The sequence below is a fragment of the Lissotriton helveticus genome, chromosome 4_2 (genome assembly GCF_964261635.1).
Source record: "Lissotriton helveticus chromosome 4_2, aLisHel1.1, whole genome shotgun sequence".
Taxonomy (NCBI): domain Eukaryota; kingdom Metazoa; phylum Chordata; class Amphibia; order Caudata; family Salamandridae; genus Lissotriton; species Lissotriton helveticus.
The window spans coordinates 100228786-100255121 of NC_136064.1; the positions used below are offsets into that span (position 1 = coordinate 100228786).

General features: G+C 47.6%; 1 protein-coding gene across 2 annotated transcripts in view; it reads right to left on the minus strand.

Moving 5' to 3' along the window:
* The window catches only part of IL2RG (interleukin 2 receptor subunit gamma), a 175067-nt gene that overhangs the window by 6183 nt on the left and 142548 nt on the right, over positions 1 to 26336 (minus strand). For both annotated transcript variants that reach the window (XM_078640206.1, XM_078640207.1), the window contains exon 8: positions 17749 to 17833. In XM_078640206.1, the coding sequence (XP_078496332.1) occupies positions 17749 to 17833 (85 nt within the window). The remainder of the gene's footprint in view (positions 1 to 17748; positions 17834 to 26336) is intronic.

The window sequence follows — 26336 nt, forward strand, 5'->3', positions numbered from 1 at the left end:
CTACAGGGTCCCAGCACGCTTCTGCCCACCGGCGCAGCCGATCTTGGCGCTGACGCCGGCACGCAGAGGGACAGCCGCCATCTTGGGGTAGGCAGGGTAGCGGTCCAGCTTCTGGCCGCCTCCCACCCTCCTCATGCATAATAACAGATGGTCTTCCCGTCCGCGCAGCGGGTGGGCGCAGCGGGCGCGCCGATGGCGCGCCGTCCGCGCCTGGACCGTGCCCAGTGCCGGTCCCCCTGTTTGTCATCTGGCTGCTCCCAGGGTAAGCTGGTCCAGAAATCAATTATTGCAAATGAGACCCAGGGTATGTTTCTCGTTCCCCATCTGCTGCCCTAGTAATCTGGAACACTCTTCCTATGATTGTTCCCATTGTGCGTTTAGATTACCGCCAGCAAGTAAACGTCCACCTCATTATTATAACATAAATAAACGTCTTACCCAAACGTTAACGCTGAAAACTGCTTTGGTTAACTGCCGCTCGCTCCCACGCCATGCTGGTGAAATATGGTCATCCCTTACTTCTGATGCCTGGGATGTACTGTTTCTCACGGAGACATGGCTAAAGGACTCCTCGAATCCTGACATTCTTTTAGCTACCCCCCCAGGCTACCTCCTTAACGGCTTTCACCGTGAAGGTGGTCAAATGGGTGGGGGCCTTGCCATTATAATCAAAAACCATCTTAAACTGATTGTTAGTAAACTTGGGAACATTGGCAAGATTGAAGCCATATACTTTACTATTGCTGATTCAGCGGCCGTTATTTTTGCTGGGATTTTAGTATATAATCCTCCCACGGCAACGGCAGCCTCCCTCACCTGTTTGGTCCATTTGATTGCAGACTTATCCCTTAAACATTCTCACTTTGTGGTGCTGGGTGATTTCAATCTACATGTGGATAATCCTCTATGTACCCAGGCTACCCAGTTCCTTGATACTATGAAGAGTCAGAATCTCCATCAATTAGTGCAGGGCCCCACACATGTAGCTGGTCATACTTTGGACCTGATTTTCACAGGGAATCTGGATATCAGGCTTCAGCCACCCCTCCCCCTTACCTGGTCAGATCACTATCTCCTCCCTTTTGATCTCGCCCTTACTATGGCACCCATGCCTGTTGCACTCAATAAGGAGTTCGGGAGAAAATGGCACAAAGTTACCTGCGCCTCCCTGAGCCCCTTGCTCTCCGACCTTGTGGATCCCATGACTAACAACATTGATGACAGGGTCTTAAAGTTTAATTCATCCTTATTGCTTGCCATTGACTCCATAGCGCCTCTCCAACCCATTACTTCCGCCAGATCTCACCCTTCGGCTCCATGGTTTTCCTCGACCCTCCGGGAGGAAAAGAGCCGATGCAAAAAATTAGAGCGTCAATGGCGGAAGACTATGACCCGAAGGCCAAATCCATCTATAAAGTCGCCTCAAGAAGATTTCTCAACCTCAAGCGATCTACAATGAGAGATTTTTTCTCTCTACAAATTGAGAAATCCAAGAATTCTTCTAAATCTCTTTTTAAAATTGTAAAGGATTTTACTCACCCTACCGCCCTGTCCCCTCAGATTGTGGCCAGTCAAGCCCTATGCAATGGTCTGTCTGACCATTTCCAGGAGAAAATCTTGACCATTAGATCGGCCTTTCCCTTGGAGGGATCCTCCCGGACCTCCAGAGAGGCAGAGCGGTGTACCTCCTCTTTCGAATCTTTTAAGGAGTTGACCATTGAGTCCTCACTGCGATTAATCACCCATTGTAAATCTAGCTCTCCCCTTGACCTTATTCCTGCTAAAATGATGGGAATATTAGCTCCCGTACTGATTAATCCTCTCCTTTCTATTTGGAACTCCTCTCTTGAATCAGGCCAATTTCCCTCGAGGTGGAAAGAGGCGATGCTAGTTCCTATTTTGAAAAAGGCGAACGCTGACCCTGCCCAATTTAATAACTATCGCCGATCTCCCTTCTCCCCAATTCAGCTAAAATTCTGGAGAAAGCTGTACAACTTCAACTGGCAGAATATCTGGAAACTAGCCGGATACTCCATGATTCCCAATCGGGATTTAGAACGGGCTTTAGCACAGAGACAGCTCTCTTGGAGGTTTCTGAGACAATCAGAGAGTGTGTGGACAGGGGCGAGGAAGCTATGTTAGTCCTCCTCGACCTGTCCGCGGCCTTTGATACTGTCTCACATGCTATACTACTGGATCGCCTTAGTCAGGCGGGAATTGGGGGCATGGTGCTGGCATGGCTTGCTTCTTTTTTAAAAGATCGCTCTCAGAGGGTTTTCCTTAGACCTTTTAAATCTGTGGGTCAGCCCCTCCTTTGTGGTGTCCCCCAGGGCTCGGCCCTGAGCCCATTGTTGTTTAATGTTTATCTGGCCCCACTGGCTAAGGTGGTGGAATCTTGGGGTGTCAGGGTGATCTCCTATGCTGACGACACTCAGCTTGTGTTCTCATTTAGGGATCACTCTGACCCCGGGTTTGCCAATTTCCGCCAGTGTCTGAATAATATATGTACCTGGATGACTACCAACCATCTAAGACTTAATACTGACAAGACGGAGGTAATGTTCTTCAATCAGAAGACTACTATTTCTCCTAGCCTTTGGTGGCCGACGGTGCTTGACCCCCGCCTATTCCAGCCCCCACAGTTCGCAACCTGGGTTTTCAGTTTGATAATACACTCTCCTGTATTCCCCACATTAACAAAACCACCGCCGCTTGCTTTGCGAAACTGGGTATGATGAGAAAGATCTTCCCTTACCTCCCTCTAAATGCTCGTAGAACTGTGGTTCAGGCGTTAATTACATCTCACCTGGACTACGCTAACAGTCTCTACGCTGGCGCCCCCATGTACCAGATCGAACGCCTGCAGATTGTGCAGAATGCCGCGGCCAGACTCATCGGTAATATTCCTTATCGTCAGTCAGTGGCAGCCTACCGCAATAAACTCCACTGGCTCCCCGTTGCTCGTCGCATCCATTTCAAGATTTTAACATTCGCTTTCCGAGCTTTGAATAATTTTGGTCCAGATTATTTGAAAAAACGGATTGTCCTTTCTCACTCCATCAGATCTCTACGATCTAATAGCCTTCGTCTTCTGGTTGTTCCACGGTTCCGTCTCTCTAGGATGGGCGGTAGAGCATTCGGAGTCTTGACGGCCAGACTCTGGAACAAACTTCCCCTGGACTTGAGATTTGCTCCCACTGAACCTGTCTTTCGCCGCAAATTGAAGACGTGGTTGTTCTCCTCTCAATAATCTGTTCTTGTTATTTCTTTTCTCTGAATTTCAGTCGTTAGCGCCGGGACACCCCCTCGGGGGTAGCCGAGCGCTTTATAAATTTCTTAAATAATAATAAATAATACTGGTGGGGCTCCTAAAAGCAGTGGGGCCCAGATGCCGGGGCCTACTTTGCCTAATGGTAATCCGGGACTAATTTTGTGGGGTAGAGACTCCTCCCCTCAGCGAGGGGGGTGGGGTCAGCAGGGAGGGGCAAGAGCAGGTTGGACGAGGAGGGAAGCGGGGGAGGCTGAGCGGGTTGGGCCTGGTGTCTCCACAGCAGAACTCAGGCTCGAGCTCCCTCTGCCGCCCACTCCTCACAAGCCTGTGGTGGTCACAGCAGCCATTGCCAGGCTGGATTAGTGCCAGGGCCTAACTGGCAAAAGATTGACTGGCAGTGCCCATTCTTATATACCCGACATTATTAAATATCTGCTTGTGGAAAACGTATCCACGTAGCGGTGACTTCACCTCCGGCCTCTTTAATCCCGCCCCTTTATTTCACTTTTGCAGGATCCTGCTTTGTCATTTTTTGGGATTTTTCCATCTTTCTCCTTCTCCCCCCCCAGTTCCCTGATAGCGACGTTATTAATCATACCTCGTAAATAACAATACCACGGGGTACGTTGTTATTGGGTGCGATAAATAGCACCTCACGAGTTTGTGGGGAATAACACGTAGATTTTGGTGTTTAACGCATGAAAATCTGCATGATACAGTAAATCGCGCCTGCTCTTCCCCTGTTACATTTCGGAAGGTTTCTTTTCCCCTGTTACATTTCGGCAGGTTCCACCTGAAATGAAATGAATGAAATTAAATTGGGTTTTGTAAAGCGCGTTACTACCCGGAGGCCTCGTAGCGCTATGGATGGGTAGGGTCGGGGAGTCTGCTAACTGGCTCTTACTGGAAGAGAAATGTTTTCAGATTTTTCCGGAATTTTTGTAGGTTGGGCTCACTGCGCAGTGTAGGAGGCAGGGAATTCCAGACAGAGTTCCATGAGAAGGAGCGCCCGCCCCACCTAGCGCGTTTGATTTTTTTTGTTGATGCCAGAAAAGCTGTGCTAGAACGCAGTGATCTCTGGGGGTGGTAGGGGGTAGCTAAGGAACAGATCATTGCGGGGGCTTTATTCCACATGGCCTTGTGCATAATGCACATTGCCTTGAATTTTATCCTGGCCTGGATAGGCAGCCAGTGTAATTTCCTCAAGGCGGCAGCACCCGAATGTCTTCGAGACAGTCCAAGAAGCAGGCGTGCTGCCGCATTTGGGTTATTTGGAGTTTTTTGATCGTGCTGATCGGTGCACCTAAGTAAAGAGCTTTCCCGTAGTCAAGGCGGGACAGGACAAGGGCCTGAACCATTATCCTGCGGGCTTGAAAAGGGAGAAGAGGCAAAACTTTCCTCAGCATCCTCATCAACCCGAAGCATGTGGCGGCAAGTATTGTGGCCTGCTGGTTAAAACTGAGGGTGTCATCTAGCCATACACCCAGACGTTTGATCCGATCTTTTGGACCCATGCAGATCGGCCAGTCAATAGTGGGTCTAGGTACGGCTGTGTTCCCCAGGAACATTAGCTCTGTTTTGTCCCCATTCAGCTTCAGATGGGACAAGGCCATCCATTTTGTTACTGCTTCCAGACAGCTACTCAGGTTGTGGGGAGTGCTGCCTGGCTGATTCAGGGCCACCACTAATTGGGTGTCGTCGGTATAAGTTACGATTTCAAAGACAAACGGGTGCCAAATTTCTGCCAGAGGCTTCATGTAAACATTAAAAAGCGTGGGGCTCAGGGAGGAGCCCTGAGGCACGCCGTGATTGAGGGGCCAGATTTTTGAATGAGTGGCCCCCTCCACTACCTGAAATGTGCGGTCCTCCAGAAAGAACCGTAACCACGTAATGGCATTCCCTGTTACTCCGAGCTGCGTTAGGCGGGAGATTAAGATGTTATTATTTACGGTATCAAAGGCGGCACTTAAGTCTAACAGCATAATTGCTGTGGTGCCGCCTTGATCCATGTGCTTCTGGGCTAGCTCCGTTACAGTCAACAGGGCAGCCTCTGTCCCCAGTTTTGGGCGGAAACCGGCTTGAGAATCATGGAGTAGGTGGTTAGTTTCCAAATATTGCATCAGGATGGTGTTGATGTGCTTCTCAAGCAGCTTACTTATCCAGGAGAGGAGCGAGATCGGGCGATAGTTGGCCATTTTTTCAAGGTCGAGGTTGGGCTTCTTCAAAAGGGCCCAGGCTTTCGGCACTCTCCCTGTGGTGATTGACATGTTTATGATGTTTAGGATGGTTGATCTAATGGTGTCCGCAACCTTAAGCAGATGTCGCGGAGGGGCAGGGTCGGTCGGGGATCCTGATGTTATTTTCAGCATTAGTGACTTGAGGGTATCTTCCTCAAGCAGCGGAAATTCCGCTAACTGGTAGGCAGGAGTTGTGGGGATGTTGTCTATTTTCGGTAAATGCTGTTCGATGGGATTAAAGGATGAGGAGATGGATTGAATCTTTTGAAAGAAATACTCTGCCTGCCTATCACAGCGGTTCTGGGCTTCGCTGGGGTCAGACAGAATGGAAGGGGTACTAATCAGAGATTTTGAGATCCGGAATATTTCCCTCGGGGTGTTGGCTGCCGTCCTAATTTTTTCCTCATAGAAAGTTGACTGTGCTAGTGTGATTTCGGCTTTATATTTCTTAATAGACTCTCGTGGATGCTTTTATCTTGCACCCTAAGTGTGCGTCTCCAAGTCCTTTCTAGTTTCCTGCAGTTTTGTTTTAAATCTTTTAGTTTGGGGGTGAACCAAGGTGACTCTTTAGACTTGGTTTTCTCCTTGAGAGGTTTCAGAGGGGCTATCGCGTCTAGCGCGGACTGTACCCATTCATTATAGTGTTTATAAAGTGTTTCTGGATCATCTCCTGTTTGTAGTGGGATTGCGGAGAGGGAGTTAACCCATTGGTCGACAGATACCTTCTCCCAGTTCCTCCCCTTTATTATAGCCCGAGTGGGGACCGAGGGGGGGCTCATGGTCTCCAAAAATAGTGGCACTAGAAAGTGGTCGAACCATGGAAGGGGGACTGGGGTCCCTACATCAAGCCTATAATCGTTGCTTAAGACTGCATTTAGCAAATGGTCTTTGTTGTGTGTGGGTTCAACGACCTTCTGGATAATTTGGAGGGCAGCAAGGTTGTTTATGAAGGTCTTTGCTAGGGGATCTGTGGGGTCGTCTAGATGGATATTTATATCTCCCAGTACCGTAAAGTGTGGTGAGGATATGGCTAGCTCGGCAACCTGAGAGGGAAGGGAGTCCATGAATTTTCCTATTTGACCCGGGGGGCGGTAGAGAAGTAGTCCGGAAAATGTCAAAGTAGCAGATAGGTTTAAGGCGAAGCTCATGCTTTCACAGTCCGATATTCCGGCTGGGCAGGCTCTACATTGGTAGCAGTTCTTGAATAGTATCCCTATTCCTCCTCCTCTTCCCTCCTTCCTGCCGACCCTCTGTAGTCCATAGCCACGCTGTAGTATAGCGCTGATGTCCAGGTCAACCTCGTCCTTTAGCCAGGTTTTCGTCAGGAATATATAGCATCTGGGTCGAGCTTATCAAGAAGAAGTGACATTTCCACAGCGTGTTTGGTCAGGGACTGGCAGTTTAAGAGAAACATTTGGAGAGGGGGGCTGGGACTCTCCGTTGATTTCAGCGGAGGTCTGAGTTCGAAATGGCAACTGGGGCACTTTCTAGTGGCCATGTTTAGACACATGGCGTAAAGGCAAGATGTCTCTGTTTGGGGCTCTAACTTCCTAAGGGACTCAGAGTCATATATTATACGAGTAGTAAGTTCCTCCGGGAGAGGGGCAGGGAGTCTGGTTCTTGGTCGTGGCAGGGCGTGGACGGGCGCAGACGGGCTTGCCTTTGGCGCGCTGCTGGCGCGCCCGCTGCGCGCGTGCGCTTGGCTTGCCGTTTTTGTAGGGTGGGGTGCTCCAGGACTAGAGTACAACCCTCCCGGAAGCGGCAAAGGCGGAGCCGGCGGAAGTTGAGCTTTCCTCCCTTCTAGCCCTCCGCAACAAACGGCAGAAGCCGCGGCGGAACGGGGCTCGGGAGAGTCAGAGGCAATGCCTAGTACAGGAGCAAACAGGTAGGGAAAACAATAGATTTTAAAAATAGTACATCATTTTGAAAATTGATTAAAGTGCAAGCGGTCAGGCATGCGACTGAGGCTTAAAGTAATGCCTAATGCAGGCAACAGACTGGAATGGGTAAAACAGTGAGGGGCATATTACCAATGTTAAGCGATATTTATCGCTAACGATGTTTAGCAACGAATTTTTTAACGCTAAGCATCGCCAGAAATTATCGCAGATAAACCTTGCTATTATCAAGGTTTATCGCAAATTCGATAAAAAACGGCCGCAATGCATGAATATCGCTGAAAAGTCAGCGATATTCATGCATTACCGAGCTAATGCTCTTAGCCATGTTATCCACCTCCCATTGGATAACATGGCTAAGAACTGCTCAGGGCAGGTGTTAGCTTTTGGAGATATTTGCGCTTAGCGCGAATATCTCCAAAAGTTGGTAATAGGAGATAGCGATGTTAGCGACTGTTTCCAGTCGCTAACATCTTGGCACTCCCACTTTGCATATCATTAGTGATAAATATCACTGACATGCAAAGTGGGGCCCAAGATGGTCGCTATCTCCTACTAGCTGTCACTAACTGGTGTTAGCGACAGCTAGGTAATAGGGAGATAATTTAATCTCCGCTTTCTTGACTTTTAAAGCCAAAAAAGCGGAGATAAACCCCCTTGATAATATGCCCCTAAGTTTAAAAAAAATAGCAGATCATTTTTTAAAAACAGTTCAGATTACAAGCGGTTAGGTAGAATCTCCGACAGAGACCCACCGCATCCCTCCCAAAAGTAAATGAAGGTTGAGTTATTTAACACATCTGGTAATTATCGAATACATTTAATAACAGTCAACTCGTAATTTCGACCCGTGCGCAAATAGATGTTTACGCAGAAGTAAAACAAATAGAACCCCCTTGCAATCAGGCCTTTTGTGTGTCTCCCTCTCTTGCTCTTAGAGAATGTTTAATGAGGAAAAAGTGCCAGTCCCCACAGACGTGTGCCACTGGCACCCACCGGCAAACTCCAGCTCAAATTAAGCACTGAGTAAGAAGCTGCCTTAATGCAAGGCTACAGCAGTCTCATCCTCAGGTCCTTTGGGGCCCCGGGTATGTTATTTTCGGGGCCTCATGTTTGCAACTACTTTGAATTGTATTACCCATTTCTGCAATTGAAGCAAGCAAAGGGACCTAACATATTAGCCGCTTTATGTCGACGTAAGGGACATAACATACCAGAAGCTTTATGTCGACGTAAGGGACCTAACATACTAGACGCTTTATGTCGACGCAAGGGACATAACATAAAAGAAGCTTTATGTCGACGTAAGGGACCTAACATACTAGACGCTTTATGTCAACGCAAGGGACATAACATAAAAGAAGCTTTATGTCGACGTAAGGGACATAACATACCAGAAGCTTTATGTCGATGTGAGGCACATAACATACCAGGAGCTTTATGTCGAAGTAAGGGACATAACATACCAGGAGCTTTATGTCGAAGTAAGGGACATAACATACCAGACGCTTTACGTCGACGTAAGGGACATAACATACCATGAGCTTTATGTCGAAGTAAGGGACATAACACAACCAGGAGCTTTATGTCGAAGTAAGGGACATAACATACCAGGAGCTTTATGTCGACTAAAGGGACATAACATACCAGGAGCTTTATGTTGACGACGTAAGGGACATAACATACCAGAAGCTTTATGTCGACGTAAGGGACCTAACATACTAGACGCTTTATGTCGACGCAAGGGACATAACATAAAAGAAGCTTTATGTCGACGTAAGGGACCTAACATACTAGACGCTTTATGTCGACGCAAGGGACATAACATAAAAGAAGCTTTATGTCGACGTAAGGGACATAACATACCAGAAGCTTTATGTCGATGTGAGGCACATAACATACCAGGAGCTTTATGTCGAAGTAAGGGACATAACATACCAGGAGCTTTATGTCGAAGTAAGGGACATAACATACCAGACGCTTTACGTCGACGTAAGGGACATAACATACCAGGAGCTTTATGTCGAAGTAAGGGACATAACACAACCAGGAGCTTTATGTCGAAGTAAGGGACATAACATACCAGGAGCTTTATGTCGACTAAAGGGACATAACATACCAGGAGCTTTATGTTGACGACGTAAGGGACATAACATACCAGAAGCTTTATGTCAACGTAATGTACATAACATACCCAAAGCTTTATGTCGAAGTAAGGGACATAACATACCAGAAGCTATATGTCAACATAAGGGACATAACATACCAGAAGCTTTATGTCGATGTAAGGGACATAACATACCAGGAGCTTTATGTCGACGTAAGGGACATAACATACCAGACGCTTTATGTCGACATAAGCGACATAACATACCAGAAGATTTATGTCGAAGTAAGGGACATACATACCAGGAGCTTTATGTCGACGTAAGGGACAAAACATACCAGGAGCTTTATGTTGACGTAAGGGACATAACATACCAGACGCTTTATGTCGACATAAGCGACATAACATACCAGAAGCTTTATGTCGAAGTAAGGGACATACATACCAGGAGCTTTATGTCGACGTAAGGGACAAAACATACCAGGAGCTTTATGTCGAAGTAAGGGACATAACATACCAGGAGCTTTATGTCGAAGTAAGGGACATAACATACAAGAGAAGCTTTATGTCGAAGTAAGGGACATAACATACAGACGCTTTATGTCAACGTAAGGGACTTAACATACCAGAAGCTTTATGTCGATGTAAGGGACTTAACATACCAGAAGCTTTATGTGGATCCTTTAGTATTCTATCTGGATGGAGTAGATGAATGTACGATCAGTCAATAATTGGCTGTTTCGTCGCCTGTATGTGTGAGAGCATCATGTGACAGTCCTTCTTCTCCAGCCGCCTGTCCTTTAGTTATTCTTTGTGATAGGGAAGGTTGTGTTGCAACTGTCCAAGTTGCACCATTGTTGAATAGCAAAGCTCAGAATAAAACTTTCCACAACATGAAATACCAAATGATTTGGATTGCCAAAGCTTGCTTTAATGCATGCTGTGAATGAATGAGTGAGCCCTGCAGCTTTTGAAATGGAGTAGATTGGAGCAGAGCTGCCATGTGGCTCTGTGCCATGGATGCCACCTTTGTTGAGTTCTGGCACTGTGGCCAACATCTCGTTGGGCTGCTGTTGGATTGGATGGAAATGCAACATGCAATTTAGTTCCTGCCTTTCTGCCTTTTTCTTGTAAACAGCCGGTGGGAGGCAGAGGCAGCCTTACAAATGCAAAGTGAGCCTCTCAGTGCTAATGAGCAACATTAGTCCTCCTTAGAAAACCAAACCTGTGCCCAAAAGACGTCATTCACTAATGCTATGTGAGCAGCAGCTGGAAGCATCTGAAGAGACACAAGAACAGCAAACAGAGCCTTGTCACTCCTCCCATCCTTTCTATTAGCCCAGAGTCTCAGACACATGATCACAGGAGGCTGGTCTGCTGACCTCAAGTTCACAGTGACCAGGCCAGCGTGAATATGAAGTACCCCCCCCCAAACCAGAAGTGGGGTCCAAGGTATTCGAAATATGAACTAAGCCCAGAGAGGTGCCTGGGGTCAAACAGCACAGATGTGTCAGACAGCATCAGTCCTTTCGAACTACTGTAGCCTCCGGGCCACACAGTGGCATACAACGGTGGCCGCAGCTTACAATGGTAGCTAGTGTGCCCACAGACAGAGCCACGCCCATGTCATGCTTGACTGCTGACACCTCCAGGAAGTGTCAGGTCAGGCTGACTGCCACCAGGGGGCTCCAGCATCATAGACCTGGACTATTAAATAGGACTTGGCCAATGCTCTATTGGTGGGGGGAGGGGTCTGAATCTACATCATTGTCCATACACACTCCCGGCATCCTAAGACTCTTGAAGCCGCTCACGTCTGCCAGATGTTGGCCTATGGTATTTCTTTTTCCAATCACATCCTGGATAACAGTGTCAGTCACTACCAGGGGTTGAAGCTCAAGTGGCAGTCTACATCAACAAACGCATGACCTTCCACCAACCAACCAGACACCTACAACCAGCCTCCCTCCTCCTCGCAGACACCGGCGGATCCGACCAGCTTACATGGGGGGACGGTCTTTTTCGCACCTAGCGGCCAAAGCTTGCAACGGCCTTCCCCTGTACCTCAGATTCTAGCAATTCAGGAAAGGATTCTAGACCTGGCTGTTTGAATAACAAACCACCTCGCAGCAGCTAGCAACTCCAGCGCCTTGAGACCCTCATGGGTGATTTATTGACTGATTAATTGAACGTGGCCTGGGATGAGAATGCCCCTAGAGCTCAATTGATGGTTTCAGTGGATGAGTGTTAAGCACACTGGCTGCTCCTGGTCTGATTATCTTGCGGTCAGTGATCCTCAGTAGCCCTGGGCACTTGAGGTGGGCAAACCCTTGTTGAGATATTGGTATCTGTTGCATTTCCCACTCAGCCCCTCGGTGTGGTAACGTGGGCCTCCTGGGTGGCAGTACATGGTGCTACTCTACTCTCTGAGAAAGGCAAACAAAGCCAATGGTGGGTCCTTGCAATGTTCAGTTGATCTGCCTCAAGTCACTGTGGGTGTTCACCAATTACTCCCATCTGTTGTCACCCATCAATCAATCAAACATTTGTAGAGTGCGCTACTCACCCGTGAGGGTCTCAAGGTGCTAAGGGGTGGAGGGGGAGCAGCTACTGGTCGAACAGCCAGGTCTTGAGGAGTCTACTGAAGGCGAGTAGGTCTTGGGTCTGTCGCCGGTGGACGGGGAGGGTGTTCCATGTCTTGGCGGCGAGGTGGGAGAATGATCTGCCGCCGGTGGTCGTTTGGCGGATGCGTGGGATGGTGGCGAGTGCGAGGTCGGCGGAGCGAAGATGGCGGTTCGGGGTGTAGAAGGACAGTCGTTCGTTGAGGTATGCTGGTTCGGTGTTGTGGAGTGCCTTGTGTGCGTGGGTGAGGAGCTTGAAGGTGATCCTCTTGTTGACCAGGAGCCAATGTAGATCTCTCAGGTGGGTGGTGATGTGGCAAGAAAGTCCGAGGTTGAGGCGTGCGGAGGCATTTTGTATGCGTTGGAGTCTCTTCTAGAGTGTAGCTGTGGATCCTGTGTAGAGGGCATTGCTGTAGTCCAGCCTGCTGCTGATGAGTGCTTGCATGATTGTTCTTCTAGTTTTGGTAGGGATCCATCTGTAGATCTTGCGGAGCATGCGGAGGGAGTTGAAGCAGGAGGAGGAAACCGTGCTGAATTGCTAGGTCATAGAGTTGTTTCATTCAATTGTGTTCTGATCAAATTATGATGAAATATTGTGTTTTTAATGTATTATTGGGCAAGTAATAAAGCTGGATGTATAGATCAATTATATTTTCTTATATTAAAAATATGATTGTTTCATGAAAAATTAATAGTTAATGAAATAAAAACCTTTTTAAAGCAATTGGTGGGTTAGTAATGATTGAAGATGTATTCATTGTAAAAGTTAAGTAGACTAACAGGAATCTTGTCTCTGATGTTTCCCGTTGAATGCTCATTAGGGCCACCAAGTCTTTGTCCATCATCAGGGTGTGATGTTGGTTTTCTGCCTTGTGGTTTAAAGGTGCAGGACTCCAGCCTCCTCTGTATCACCTCTGCATCCATAATGGCCGCACCACCACCTACATGTTCTCTCCTGTCCCTTTCTTCTTTCTCTTTTTGCTTCATTGCCAGATAGGGAGGTCCAGAGAGATATTCTGCTGGATTGTCTGCTCTGGCGAGAACGGGCAGTCTTAGAACTGGAATATCCCTTCCTCAGTCCTGATGTCTTGAATGGTCCTTTCAGGGGGTGGGGCTTGCAAGGGTTAGAGAAGAACTGCTAGAAGCAATTTTAATTTTTTGACCTTAAACTTTGATCAGGAGTCATGCCTGGAAGTTTGGCTTCTGGCTTAGGACTCGGTTGGGACAGTGGTGCAAACTTCTAAAACCACTCAGAGGCGAAAAAGCTGTCTGTCTGCAGAGCGTTGGCGCTGTCCGGTGGGAGGGTTTATGTGTGTGGAGAATGCACTAAGCGACAGTGCCTCAATGATAAACTACATTTCCCAGCAGTCCTTGAACTCTCACACGCGATGGCAGCAGCCATCTTGGATTATCAGGGTTTACTTTCTTTGAGGTTCACTCTATCCTCCCTAGAGACTCTTGCTACAATGTTGCTGAGCCAGGAAATGGCCCCTAGGAGTCAGGATGTTCTATTGCAAAGAATAGTAGCTTCCTTGAGCAAGTGTTGGAGGTCATTTGGAAATACGTGTTCTGAAAATCAAGTTGCGTTGAGAAAATGAACTTTGAACTGTTTTGAACATTTGATATTGAGCATTGATAAAGTCTTTAGAAATTGTTAATTCCTGTGATGAACCAGGAAGAATTCCCATGTCAAGATAATGTTGCATATGACATGGAGATATGATTATGCATAGGGTTTCTGCATTTCGATTTAATCCGAAAACAAAACAGTAATAACCTGTCGGAGGAAATTCTGGGCTTTCAGTAGCAACAGGGATAACAGCACATTCTGGGCAATTATTGTGCTTTTACTCCCTCTGGGGGCAGAGTAGTCGAAGTGCAGCCATTTCAGGTTCATTTTCGCAGTTGCTATCCCTAGTAGAAATTCTCCCAAACCTTCAAACACGTGCACCCTCCCTAGGAACTCCCACCCTGCGAGTGAGGGGGAAACAACCTTTACAACGCAACTTTTACAACGCACTACCATTACAACGAAACTTTTACAACGCAACATCCATTACATCGCATGCCATTACAACGCAACCATTACAACGCATGACACTACAACGCATACCACTACAATGCATGTCATTACAACGCATACCATTACAAAGCATAACATTACAACACATAGTACCCTTACACTATCCACACTTACCCTACTGTTGCACCCCCTGGAGTTAGAATAGAAATTTCTACCCCTACACTATCCAACACTTACCCTACTGTTGCCCCCCTGGAGTTAGAATAGTAATGTTTACCCCTACACTATCCAACACTTACCCCACTGTTGCCCCCCTGGAGTTAGAATAGTAATGTTTACCCCTACACTATCCAACACTTACCCCACTGTTGCCCCCCTGGAGTTAGAATAGTAATGTTTACCCCCACACTATCCAATACTTACCATACATGCAATGTAATGTTATGCGTTGTAATGGTATGCGTTGTAAAGGTAGTATGTGTTGTAATGGAATGCGTTGTAAAGGTAGTTTAAAAAAATTTGTTGTAATGGCATGCGTTGTATTGGAATGCGTTGTAATGGATGCTGCGTTGTAAAAAATGTATTGTAACATCATACATCCGAGTGAGGAGGCTGCCCCTCAAAATAAGCCCTATTGGGGGAGCACACACTGATAATTTCAACCTTGCTTGACGCTAAGAAAACATGAAAGAAAGTCAGATCTTCACTCTTTCATGGTCCTTCTGCCTAAACACATCCAGATGCTGTATTTACTAGGGTCGGCCTGGTGCTCTGTTTTTTAAATCGTGTAATCCTGACCTTCGCCCTCTAGAAGGCAGGTCGTGACAGACAAACTGAGGAAATGGCGGTGATACGCAGAGTGACATTCTACAGCGAGAGCACATGTAAAATGTAAATGTACAGGAATTTATATAGCGCAAATCACCAAGCGGTTTCTAAGCGCTTGCTTAGGGAACCCGTCCTGGTATTCCCCTGTGAGATAACCCCGGCAGGGTATCCGCAAGGTGAAAGCCAGGCATCCCGCCGCGAGGGGCCGTTGTGGAGATTAAGCAAGCTATTGCCCAGAGTCGCAGAGTGTGAACCCGTGAATCGAGTAGGCACCGGAGCGAGAATTGTCGAGTCCATGGACATTTTAGGACTCAAGACCCCGCCGAGCCGGGAATTGAACCCTGGTCCCGGGCTGACCTCTGCTTCCAGGTCTGCCTCCTCTAACCAGTCCACATCTAGTGACCGCGCGCATATTTTAGACAGTAGGGTGCATTTTGCACTAACACTAAATGCCAGGAGTAATTTGGGGGGAAATCCTACCCTAAGTGCACATTTAGTGCTCGCTGTTCATGTTCTGTCGCATTTAGCACTATTTCTTAGCACCAAATGCATTCTTGCACCATTTTGGATGCAAGAGGGCATTTTTGAAAATAACGCTAAATGCAGAATTCTTGGGTAACTCTGAGTGATAATCTTGAAAGAATTTCACGAGCTACACCCATTCCTATTTACTATAGAAAACCATTTTGAGTAATCACCAGGAACAGACTTTCAATCATTTTGCTGTTATTTGTTATTTTTTGTACTGTTACTGCTTGTGTGTTTTTAAAGCATACTTGTTTTTTTTTCTTTTTAGCTTCACAGCTCTTGCAATCGATAGGTGCAAAACATACCCATCAACAGAGAAAACAATAAATGTCTTGTGTAACACAAAAGCCCCTTCACACAGGCCCTTTTACCTTGCTGCAGGACTAACCTCTGAATAAAGCCGCTTGGATCCTCAGGGCCCGATTCACAGAACTAACTTAAGACAAAATCCTAAACTTACTACCATTTTGGTATTCACAGAAGGCACTTACTCATTTCGGTATTCACAGAAGTTAGGATTTTTCTCAGTTTAGGAGTAGTAAATTTAGGAGTCCTAACTTTAGGACTCCTAAACTGAGAACAATCCTGACTTTCAGACTTTGGTATTCACAGAAGGCATTTAGGGGTCCTAAAGTTAGGAGTCCTAACTTCTGTGAATACCGAAATGAGTAAGTGCCTTCTGTGAATACCAAAATGGTAGTAAGTTTAGGATTTTGTCTTAAGTTAGTTCTGTGAATCGGGCCCTCACTGTTTCAGGATCCTGCACTGCTTATTATAGGCTCCTACAAGCCTGAGCTGCTTTGTTATTGGATAACAGCTTCCGCAGTCACCCAATGACAAAGCTCGGTTCATGATGCCTCCCTCTACAGGACACGAGACCTCCACCCTGCCCCTACTGGTGGAGCGCAGAAACACAAGGTCCCAGGGAGGCTTCTCACAGATTCATTGTGAGCGGGTTCCTTCTTACCTAACTGCAGCCAGTGAACGTCTCTGTGGATCCGCTTACCTTCTGGGCCCTGGTGCAAGCCACCGGCTGCACCATTGGTAGCTACGTCCCTGATTCTGACATTGCAAATTTCCCACATCGCTAATCTCTGTCATTGCTAATGTTGCCACTACAAAACCATCTCACTGCTAAACTCTGACTAATGTGTCACTATACCGAACTCTGGCACTGCTGACCTCTGACAGAGCTAAGATTTGATTTTCCTAAACTTTACCTTTGCTAATCTTTCCCACTGCTAAACTCGCTTTTGCTAAACTCTTCTTGCTAAACTCTGACTTTGGTAAACTTTATCATAGTAATTTCATCTATTGGTGAGCTGTGGCTAGGCTAACACCTTGCACTGCTAAGCTCTTACACTGCTAAGCTCTTGCACTACTAGGCTTTGACATTGCTAAGCCTTGGCATTACTCAGCCCATACATTTCCAAGCTTTTGTAGTACTCATCTCTAACATTGCTAAGTTCCACTGGTGCACTAAAGCATTTTAACTGGTAATCCCTGACTTTGGGCCCGATTCACAGAACTAATTTAAGACAAAATCCTAAACTTACTACCATTTTGGTATTCACAGAAGGCACTTACTCATTTTGGTATTCACAGGAGGCACTTAATCATTTCGGTATTCACAGAAGTTAGGAGTCCTAACTTTAGGACTCCTAAATGCCTTCTGCGAATACCGAAAGTCTTAAAGTTAGGATTTTTCTAAGTTTAGGCGTCCTAAAGTTAGGAATCCTAACTTTACTACTCCTAAAGAGAGAAAAATCCTAACTTTAAGACTTTCGGTATTCACAGAAGGCATTTAGGAGTCCTAAAGTTAGGAGTCCTATCTTTACTACTCCTAAACTGAAAAAAATCCTAACTTTAAGACTTTCCGTATTCACAGAAGGCATTTAGGAGTCCTAAAGTTAGGACTCCTAACTTCTGTGAATACCGAAATGAGTTAAGTGCCTTCTGTGAATACCAAAATGGTAGTAAGTTTAGGATTTTGTCTTAAGTTAGTTCTGTGAATCGGGCCCTCTGCTCCCCTCTGAGTTTGCTAAGTCCAGGTGCTGAATGTTGCCATTGCTAGATTCAACTTTGCTTAGCTATGATCTTATGAACTCGGACATTGCCAACTCTTATGGTGTTTAGAGACACTGCTGAGCTCGGGTACAACTATGGTTTCCACTATGAGCAGGTATTGTGGATTTCTGAGAACAGTCACTGGTAGGAAACGCTCCAATGTCTTACTGAGAAGTTGCCGTTGTGGGTGATGAAAAGCTCCTCAAAGTTCTTGCCCGGGTTGGGCACCCGCGGGAGGATGATGACCCAGATTCTGTAAAAGGAGGAAAAGCAAAAAGGTTACTTCAAGTGTCGTGAAGGAGGAAGATTGCACAACAACAAAACTTCTGGAAGTAAAACAGCTGTGACTCTTTTTCTCATTGTCTCATCTCTCTTCTGGGTGTATTCAGATATATCTCTAAGCCCCGGATTCAATGATATCTCTGTCCTCAACTCTATGTTCTGATATGTCTATCTGTCTTTCTTGTCAGCTTTTCCACTGCCTCTCTGTACCTCAGTAGCACTATTTTTTGTTCCATTTTGTAATCACTTCATTTCTTTCCTTGCAGCATTACCTTCTGGCAGCCCTATGCTTACACAGTGACCACACAAGTGTTGTTTGCATTGACTCCACTTTTTGGCGACACCGGCAGGATTGAATGTTTCAAGATGGCGGCAAGGGCGAGAGGGTATTGTGAACAACGCCGGACAGTCAGCGGGCCTTAGGGCAGTGCTACTTCTTGCGGGAGTTCAGTTAGCCCATTCTACCCTTCTGTGGTTCCTGGCCCTTGTGAAGGGTTTTTGTGCCAGCACGGCCTGTGGAGTGGTCTTTGGCGGTAAGGTGTGCAGTTTGTGGAGTAGGGGCCTCATTTATGAGACCCCTTGCGTGGCCGAAACGTCACTTTTTGCGAAGGTCCATGGCTCACCAGCCTACTCCATATTTCCCCACTGCGTTTGGTGGGTTACTTCGACCAACCTTCATGTAATTAGCAATATCCCTTTCACCTTGTGAAACACACCTCATTTAGGGCCATATGTATCAAGGAACCATTTTGCGATTCTGTAATAGCGATTTTTAAGAAATCGCTATTTCAGAATCGCAAAATGGTATGTATCAAGAAAAATGCAATTGTTTAGCGATTTCTTGATATTCCTTAATTGCGAATTCGCAAATTGCGAATTCGCAATTAAGGAATACTTTCCCATTCATTTCTAGGAAGGAATGGGAATTTTCTCTCAATTTGCGATTTGCAATTTGCTAATCGCAAATTGAGACAGGACACCCGGTTGCACCCCTGAAATAAGCATAGGTGCACATGTGGTGCACATACATGCCCTAAGGGCATGTATGTGCCTCACATGGCACTTTGAAAAATGCAAAAATTTGCATTTTTCAAGGAATTCACAACTTACCACCAACTAGAAGTTGGTGGTAATTTGCGATTCCTTAAGGCCATTTATTACAAAAAACAGGGGTCCCTAGTACTTCTGGGATCTTTCGCAAAAATGATAGACATACGCTCAATAGTATGTAAGACCTTTGTCCAGCCGGACAGGAATTTTAATTAAAGTGATAAGCAAGAATAAAGAGGATTTTTTACACAGTGGGTGCAGCCTTTAATTAAAATTCCTGTCCGGCTGGACAAAGGTCATACATACTATTGAGCGTATGTCTATCATTTTTGCGAAAGATCCCTGAACTACTAGGGACCCCTGTTTTTTGTAATACGTTACTGCCCAAGGTCCCTAGTGCTATACCTTTGGGTTCCCTTGTTTTGTATAAAATCCTTAAGGCCATTTAGCACATTTTATTGCCTTCTTACATTGCATTTAAGGAATCGCAAAATTTGCGATTCCTTAAATGCAATTGCAAAATAAGGAATCGCAAATTTTGCAATTTCTTATTTTGCATCGGGATTTCCTTCATACATATCATTTTGCGAATGCAAATTTCAATGATACATATGGCCCATAGTCTATGAATCATTGTGCCCATTTTAGGCTGTCCTCTCCTCTTCCATCCCACAATCTTGAAGAAGACCCGCTGTGACGCTTATTGAGTAAAGCACTTTTCCGGATTTAATAAAGACTTGACTCCTTGTAAACATCTTTCCATTAATGCAGTTTTCTGTGTTAAAGGGGCGTGCAATGGATGTTTCTGAGGGCGTCCCCAGCAACATTCATGACTTTTTGACACTGCCCCAGATTTACAAGAGATTGTAACTCCGAGGCAGTGCCAAAAACTAGTGTGTAGTTGCAAAATGTGTGTGTTTGCTGCTTGATCTGCAGAGTCATCGGTGTGTACCACTTTGGATGCACAGTGAGTGAGCGTTGTGTTGGGTCGTCATCACGGTCTAGGCGTGCACAATTTGAGGCAGCGGTGGCCCTGCTGCTGTGTTTGTTAAGTGTCTGCGAGGGAAGCTTGCGGTGCTGCTGCTGCACTTGTTCGGTCCACTAGTGAGGGTTAGGTTGTTTCTGGCACTGATGCACTTGTTAAGTGTCTGCGGGGGAAGCTTGCGGTGCTGCTGCTGCTGCTGCATGTAGTCTGTCTGCTAGTGAGGGTTAGGTTGTTTCTTGCACTGCTGTACTTGTTAAGTGTCTGTGAGGGAAGCTTGCGCTGCTGCTGCACTTGTTCAGTCTGTGTTTGAGGGTTCCAAGGTTTCTGGCGCTGATCCACTTGTTAGGTGTCTGTGAGGGAGGCTTGCGCTGCTGCTGCTGCACTTGTTCAGTCTGTGTTTGAGGGTTCCAAGGTTTCTGGCGCTGATCCACTTGCTAAGTGTCTGCAAGGGAAGCTTGCGCTGCTGCTGCACTTGTTCAGTCTGTGTTTGAGGGTTCCAAGGTTTCTGGCGCTGATCCACTTGTTAAGTGTCTGTGAGGGAGGCTTGCGCTGCTGCTGCTGCACTTGTTCAGTCTGTGTTTGAGGGTTCCATGGTTTCTGGCTCTGATCCACTTGTTAAGTGTCTGTGAGGGAAGCTTGCGCTGCTGCTGCTGCACTTGTTCAGTCTGTGTTTGAGGGTTCCAAGGTTTCTGGCGCTGATCCACTTGTTAAGTGTCTGTGAGGGAGGCTTGCGCTGCTGCTGCTGCTGCACTTGTTCAGTCTGTGTTTGAGGGTTCCAAGGTTTCTGGCGCTGATCTACTTGTTAAGTGTCTGCGAGGGAAGCTTGCGCTGCTGCTGCTGCACTTGTTCAGTCTGTGTTTGAGGGTTCCAAGGTTTCTGGCGCTGATCCACTTGTTAAGTGTCTGTGAGGGAAGCTTGCGCTGCTGCTGCTGCACTTGTTCAGTCTGTGTTTGAGGGTTCCAAGGTTTCTGGCTCTGATGCACTTGTTAAGTGTCTGTGAGGGAAGCTTGCGCTGCTGCTGCTGCACTTGTTCAGTCTGTGTTTGAGGGTTCCAAGGTTTCTGGCGCTGATCCACTTGTTAAGTGTCTGTGAGGGAAGCTTGCGCTGCTGCTGCTGCACTTGTTCAGTCTGTGTTTGAGGGTTCCAAGGTTTCTGGCGCTGATCCACTTGTTAAGTGTCTGTGAGGGAAGCTTGCGCTGCTGCTGCTGCACTTGTTCAGTCTGTGTTTGAGGGTTCCAAGGTTTCTGGCGCTGATCCACTTGTTAAGTGTCTGTGAGGGAGGCTTGCGCTGCTGCTGCTGCACTTGTTCAGTCTGTCTTTGAGGGTTCCATGGTTTCTGGCTCTGATCCACTTGTTAAGTGTCTGTGAGGGAAGCTTGCGCTGCTGCTGCTGCACTTGTTCAGTCTGTGTTTGAGGGTTCCAAGGTTTCTGGCGCTGATCCACTTGTTAAGTGTCTGTGAGGGAAGCTTGCGCTGCTGCTGCTGCACTTGTTCAGTCTGTGTTTGAGGGTTCCATGGTTTCTGGCTCTGATCCACTTGTTAAGTGTCTGTGAGGGAAGCTTGTGCTGCTGCTGCTGCACTTGTTCAGTCTGTGTTTGAGGGTTCCAAGGTTTCTGGCGCTGATCCACTTGTTAAGTGTCTGTGAGGGAAGCTTGCGCTGCTGCTGCTGCACTTGTTCAGTCTGTGTTTGAGGGTTCCAAGGTTTCTGGCTCTAATCCACTTGTTAAGTGTCTGTGAGGGAAGCTTGCGCTGCTGCTGCTGCACTTGTTCAGTCTGTGTTTGAGGGTTCCAAGGTTTCTGGTGCTGATCCACTTGTTAAGTGTCTGCGAGGGAAGCTTGCGCTGCTGCTGCTGCACTTGTTCAGTCTGTGTTTGAGGGTTCCAAGGTTTCTGGCGCTGATCCACTTGTTAAGTGTCTGCGAGGGAAGCTTGCGCTGCTGCTGCTGCACTTGTTCAGTCTGTGTTTGAGGGTTCCATGGTTTCTGGCTCTGATGCACTTGTTAAGTGTCTGCGAGGGAAGCTTGCGCTGCTGCTGCTGCACTTGTTCAGTCTGTGTTTGAGGGTTCCAAGGTTTCTGGCGCTGATCCACTTGTTAAGTGTCTGCGAGGGAAGCTTGCGCTGCTGCTGCTGCACTTGTTCAGTCTGTGTTTGAGGGTTCCAAGGTTTCTGGCGCTGATCCACTTGTTAAGTGTCTGTGAGGGAAGCTTGCGCTGCTGCTGCTGCACTTGTTCTGTCTGTGTTTGAGGGTTCCAAGGTTTCTGACTCTGATCCACTTGTTAAGTGTCTGTGAGGGAAGCTTGCGCTGCTGCTGCTGCACTTGTTCAGTCTGTGTTTGAGGGTTCCATGATTTCTGGCTCTGATCCACTTGTTAAGTGTCTGCGAGGGAGGCTTGCGCTGCTGCTGCTGCACTTGTTCAGTCTGTGTTTCAGGGTTCCAAGGTTTCTGGCGCTGATCCACTTGTTAAGTGTCTGCGAGGGAGGCTTGCGCTGCTGCTGCTGCACTTGTTCAGTCTGTGTTTGAGGGTTCCAAGGTTTCTGGCGCTGATCCACTTGTTAAGTGTCTGCGAGGGAAGCTTGCGCTGCTGCTGCTGCACTTGTTCAGTCTGTGTTTGAGGGTTCCATGGTTTCTGGCTCTGATGCACTTGTTAAGTGTCTGCGAGGGAAGCTTGCGCTGCTGCTGCTGCACTTGTTCAGTCTGTGTTTGAGGGTTCCATGGTTTCTGGCTCTGATGCACTTGTTAAGTGTCTGTGAGGGAAGCTTGCGCTGCTGCTGCTGCACTTGTTCAGTCTGTGTTTGAGGGTTCCAAGGTTTCTGGCGCTGATCCACTTGTTAAGTGTCTGTGAGGGAAGCTTGCGCTGCTGCTGCTGCACTTGTTCAGTCTGTGTTTGAGGGTTCCAAGGTTTCTGGCGCTGATCCACTTGTTAAGTGTCTGTGAGGGAAGCTTGCGCTGCTGCTGCTGCACTTGTTCAGTCTGTGTTTGAGGGTTCCATGGTTTCTGACGCTGATCCACTTGTTAAGTGTCTGTGAGGGAAGCTTGCGCTGCTGCACTTGTTCAGACTGTGTTTGAGGTTTAGGTTGTTTCTGACACTGCTGCACTTGTTAAGTGTCTGCGAGGGAAGCTTGCGATGCTGCTGCTGCACTTGTTCAGTCTGCTAGTGAGGGTTAGGTTGTTTCTGACACTGCTGCACTTGTTAAGTGTCTGCGAGGGAAGCTTGCGATGCTGCTGCTGCTGCACTTGTTCAGTCTGCTAGTGAGGGTTAGGTTGTTTCTGACACTGCTGCACTTGTTAAGTGTCTGTGAGGGAAGCTTGCGCTGCTGCACTTGTTCAGTCTGTGTTTGAGGGTTCCAAGGTTTCTGGCGCTGATCCACTTGTTAAGTGTCTGTGAGGGAAGCTTGCGCTGCTGCTGCTGCACTTGTTCAGTCTGTGTTTGAGGGTTCCAAGGTTTCTGGCGCTGATCCACTTGTTAAGTGTCTGTGAGGGAAGCTTGCGCTGCTGCTGCTGCACTTGTTCAGTCTGTGTTTGAGGGTTCCATGGTTTCTGGTGCTGATCCACTTGTTAAGTGTCTGCGAGGGAAGCTTGCGCTGCTGCTGCTGCACTTGTTCAGTCTGTGTTTGAGGGTTCCAAGGTTTCTGGCGCTGATCCACTTGTTAAGTGTCTGTGAGGGAAGCTTGCGCTGCTGCTGCTGCACTTGTTCAGTCTGTGTTTGAGGGTTCCATGGTTTCTGGCGCTGATCCACTTGTTAAGTGTCTGTGAGGGAAGCTTGCGCTGCTGCTGCTGCACTTGTTCAGTCTGTGTTTGAGGGTTCCATGGTTTCTGGCTCTGATGCACTTGTTAAGTGTCTGCGAGGGAAGCTTGCGCTGCTGCTGCACTTGTTCAGTCTGTGTTTGAGGGTTCCAAGGTTTCTGGCGCTGATGCACTTGTTAAGTGTCTGTGAGGGAAGCTTGCGCTGCTGCTGCTGCACTTGTTCAGTCTGTGTTTGAGGGTTCCAAGGTTTCTGGCGCTGATCCACTTGTTAAGTGTCTGTGAGGGAAGCTTGCGCTGCTGCTGCACTTGTTCAGTCTGTGTTTGAGGGTTCCAAGGTTTCTGGCGCTGATCCACTTGTTAAGTGTCTGTGAGGGAAGCTGGCGCTGCTGCTGCACTTGTTCAGTCTGTGTTTGAGGGTTCCATGGTTTCTGGCGCTGATCCACTTGTTGAGTGTCTGCGAGGGAAGCTTGCGCTGCTGCTGCTGCACTTGTTCAGTCTGTGTTTGAGGGTTCCAAGGTTTCTGGCGCTGATCCACTTGTTAAGTGTCTGTGAGGGAAGCTTGCGCTGCTGCTGCTGCACTTGTTCAGTCTGTGTTTGAGGGTTCCAAGGTTTCTGGCGCTGATCCACTTGTTAAGTGTCTGTGAGGGAAGCTTGCGCTGCTGCACTTGTTCAGTCTGTGTTTGAGGGTTCCAAGGTTTCTGGCGCTGATCCACTTGTTAAGTGTCTGTGAGGGAAGCTTGCGCTGCTGCTGCTGCACTTGTTCAGTCTGTGTTTGAGGGTTCCATGGTTTCTGGCGCTGATCCACTTGTTAAGTGTCTGCGAGGGAAGCTTGCGCTGTTGCTGCTGCACTTGTTCAGTCTGTGTTTGAGGGTTCCAAGGTTTCTGGCTCTGATGCACTTGTTAAGTGTCTGTGAGGGAAGCTTGCGCTGCTGCTGCTGCACTTGTTCAGTCTGTGTTTGAGGGTTCCATGGTTTCTGGCGCTGATCCACTTGTTAAGTGTCTGTGAGGGAAGCTTGCGCTGCTGCTGCTGCACTTGTTCAGTCTGTGTTTGAGGGTTCCACGGTTTCTGGCGCTGATCCACTTGTTAAGTGTCTGTGAGGGAAGCTTGCGCTGCTGCTGCTGCACTTGTTCAGTCTGTGTTTGAGGGTTCCAAGGTTTCTGGCTCTGATGCACTTGTTAAGTGTCTGTGAGGGAAGCTTGCGCTGCTGCTGCTGCACTTGTTCAGTCTGTGTTTGAGGGTTCCAAGGTTTCTGGCTCTGATGCACTTGTTAAGTGTCTGCGAGGGAAGCTTGCGCTGCTGCACTTGTTCAGTCTGTGTTTGAGGGTTCCAAGGTTTCTGGCTCTGATCCACTTGTTAAGTGTCTGTGAGGGAAGCTTGCGCTGCTGCTGCTGCACTTGTTCAGTCTGTGTTTGAGGGTTCCATGGTTTCTGGCTCTGATGCACTTGTTAAGTGTCTGCGAGGGAAGCTTGCGCTGCTGCTGCTGCACTTGTTCAGTCTGTGTTTGAGGGTTCCATGGTTTCTGGCTCTGATGCACTTGTTAAGTGTCTGTGAGGGAAGCTTGCGCTGCTGCTGCTGCACTTGTTCAGTCTGTGTTTGAGGGTTCCAAGGTTTCTGGCGCTGATCCACTTGTTAAGTGTCTGTGAGGGAAGCTTGCGCTGCTGCTGCTGCACTTGTTCAGTCTGTGTTTGAGGGTTCCAAGGTTTCTGGCGCTGATCCACTTGTTAAGTGTCTGTGAGGGAAGCTTGCGCTGCTGCTGCTGCACTTGTTCAGTCTGTGTTTGAGGGTTCCATGGTTTCTGACGCTGATCCACTTGTTAAGTGTCTGTGAGGGAAGCTTGCGCTGCTGCACTTGTTCAGACTGTGTTTGAGGTTTAGGTTGTTTCTGACACTGCTGCACTTGTTAAGTGTCTGCGAGGGAAGCTTGCGATGCTGCTGCTGCACTTGTTCAGTCTGCTAGTGAGGGTTAGGTTGTTTCTGACACTGCTGCACTTGTTAAGTGTCTGCGAGGGAAGCTTGCGATGCTGCTGCTGCTGCACTTGTTCAGTCTGCTAGTGAGGGGTAGGTTGTTTCTGACACTGCTGCACTTGTTAAGTGTCTGTGAGGGAAGCTTGCGCTGCTGCACTTGTTCAGTCTGTGTTTGAGGGTTCCAAGGTTTCTGGCGCTGATCCACTTGTTAAGTGTCTGTGAGGGAAGCTTGCGCTGCTGCTGCACTTGTTCAGTCTGTGTTTGAGGGTTCCAAGGTTTCTGGCGCTGATCCACTTGTTAAGTGTCTGTGAGGGAAGCTTGCGCTGCTGCTGCTGCACTTGTTCAGTCTGTGTTTGAGGGTTCCATGGTTTCTGGTGCTGATCCACTTGTTAAGTGTCTGCGAGGGAAGCTTGCGCTGCTGCTGCTGCACTTGTTCAGTCTGTGTTTGAGGGTTCCAAGGTTTCTGGCGCTGATCCACTTGTTAAGTGTCTGTGAGGGAAGCTTGCGCTGCTGCTGCTGCACTTGTTCAGTCTGTGTTTGGGGGTTCCATGGTTTCTGGCGCTGATCCACTTGTTAAGTGTCTGTGAGGGAAGCTTGCGCTGCTGCTGCTGCACTTGTTCAGTCTGTGTTTGAGGGTTCCATGGTTTCTGGCTCTGATGCACTTGTTAAGTGTCTGCGAGGGAAGCTTGCGCTGCTGCTGCACTTGTTCAGTCTGTGTTTGAGGGTTCCAAG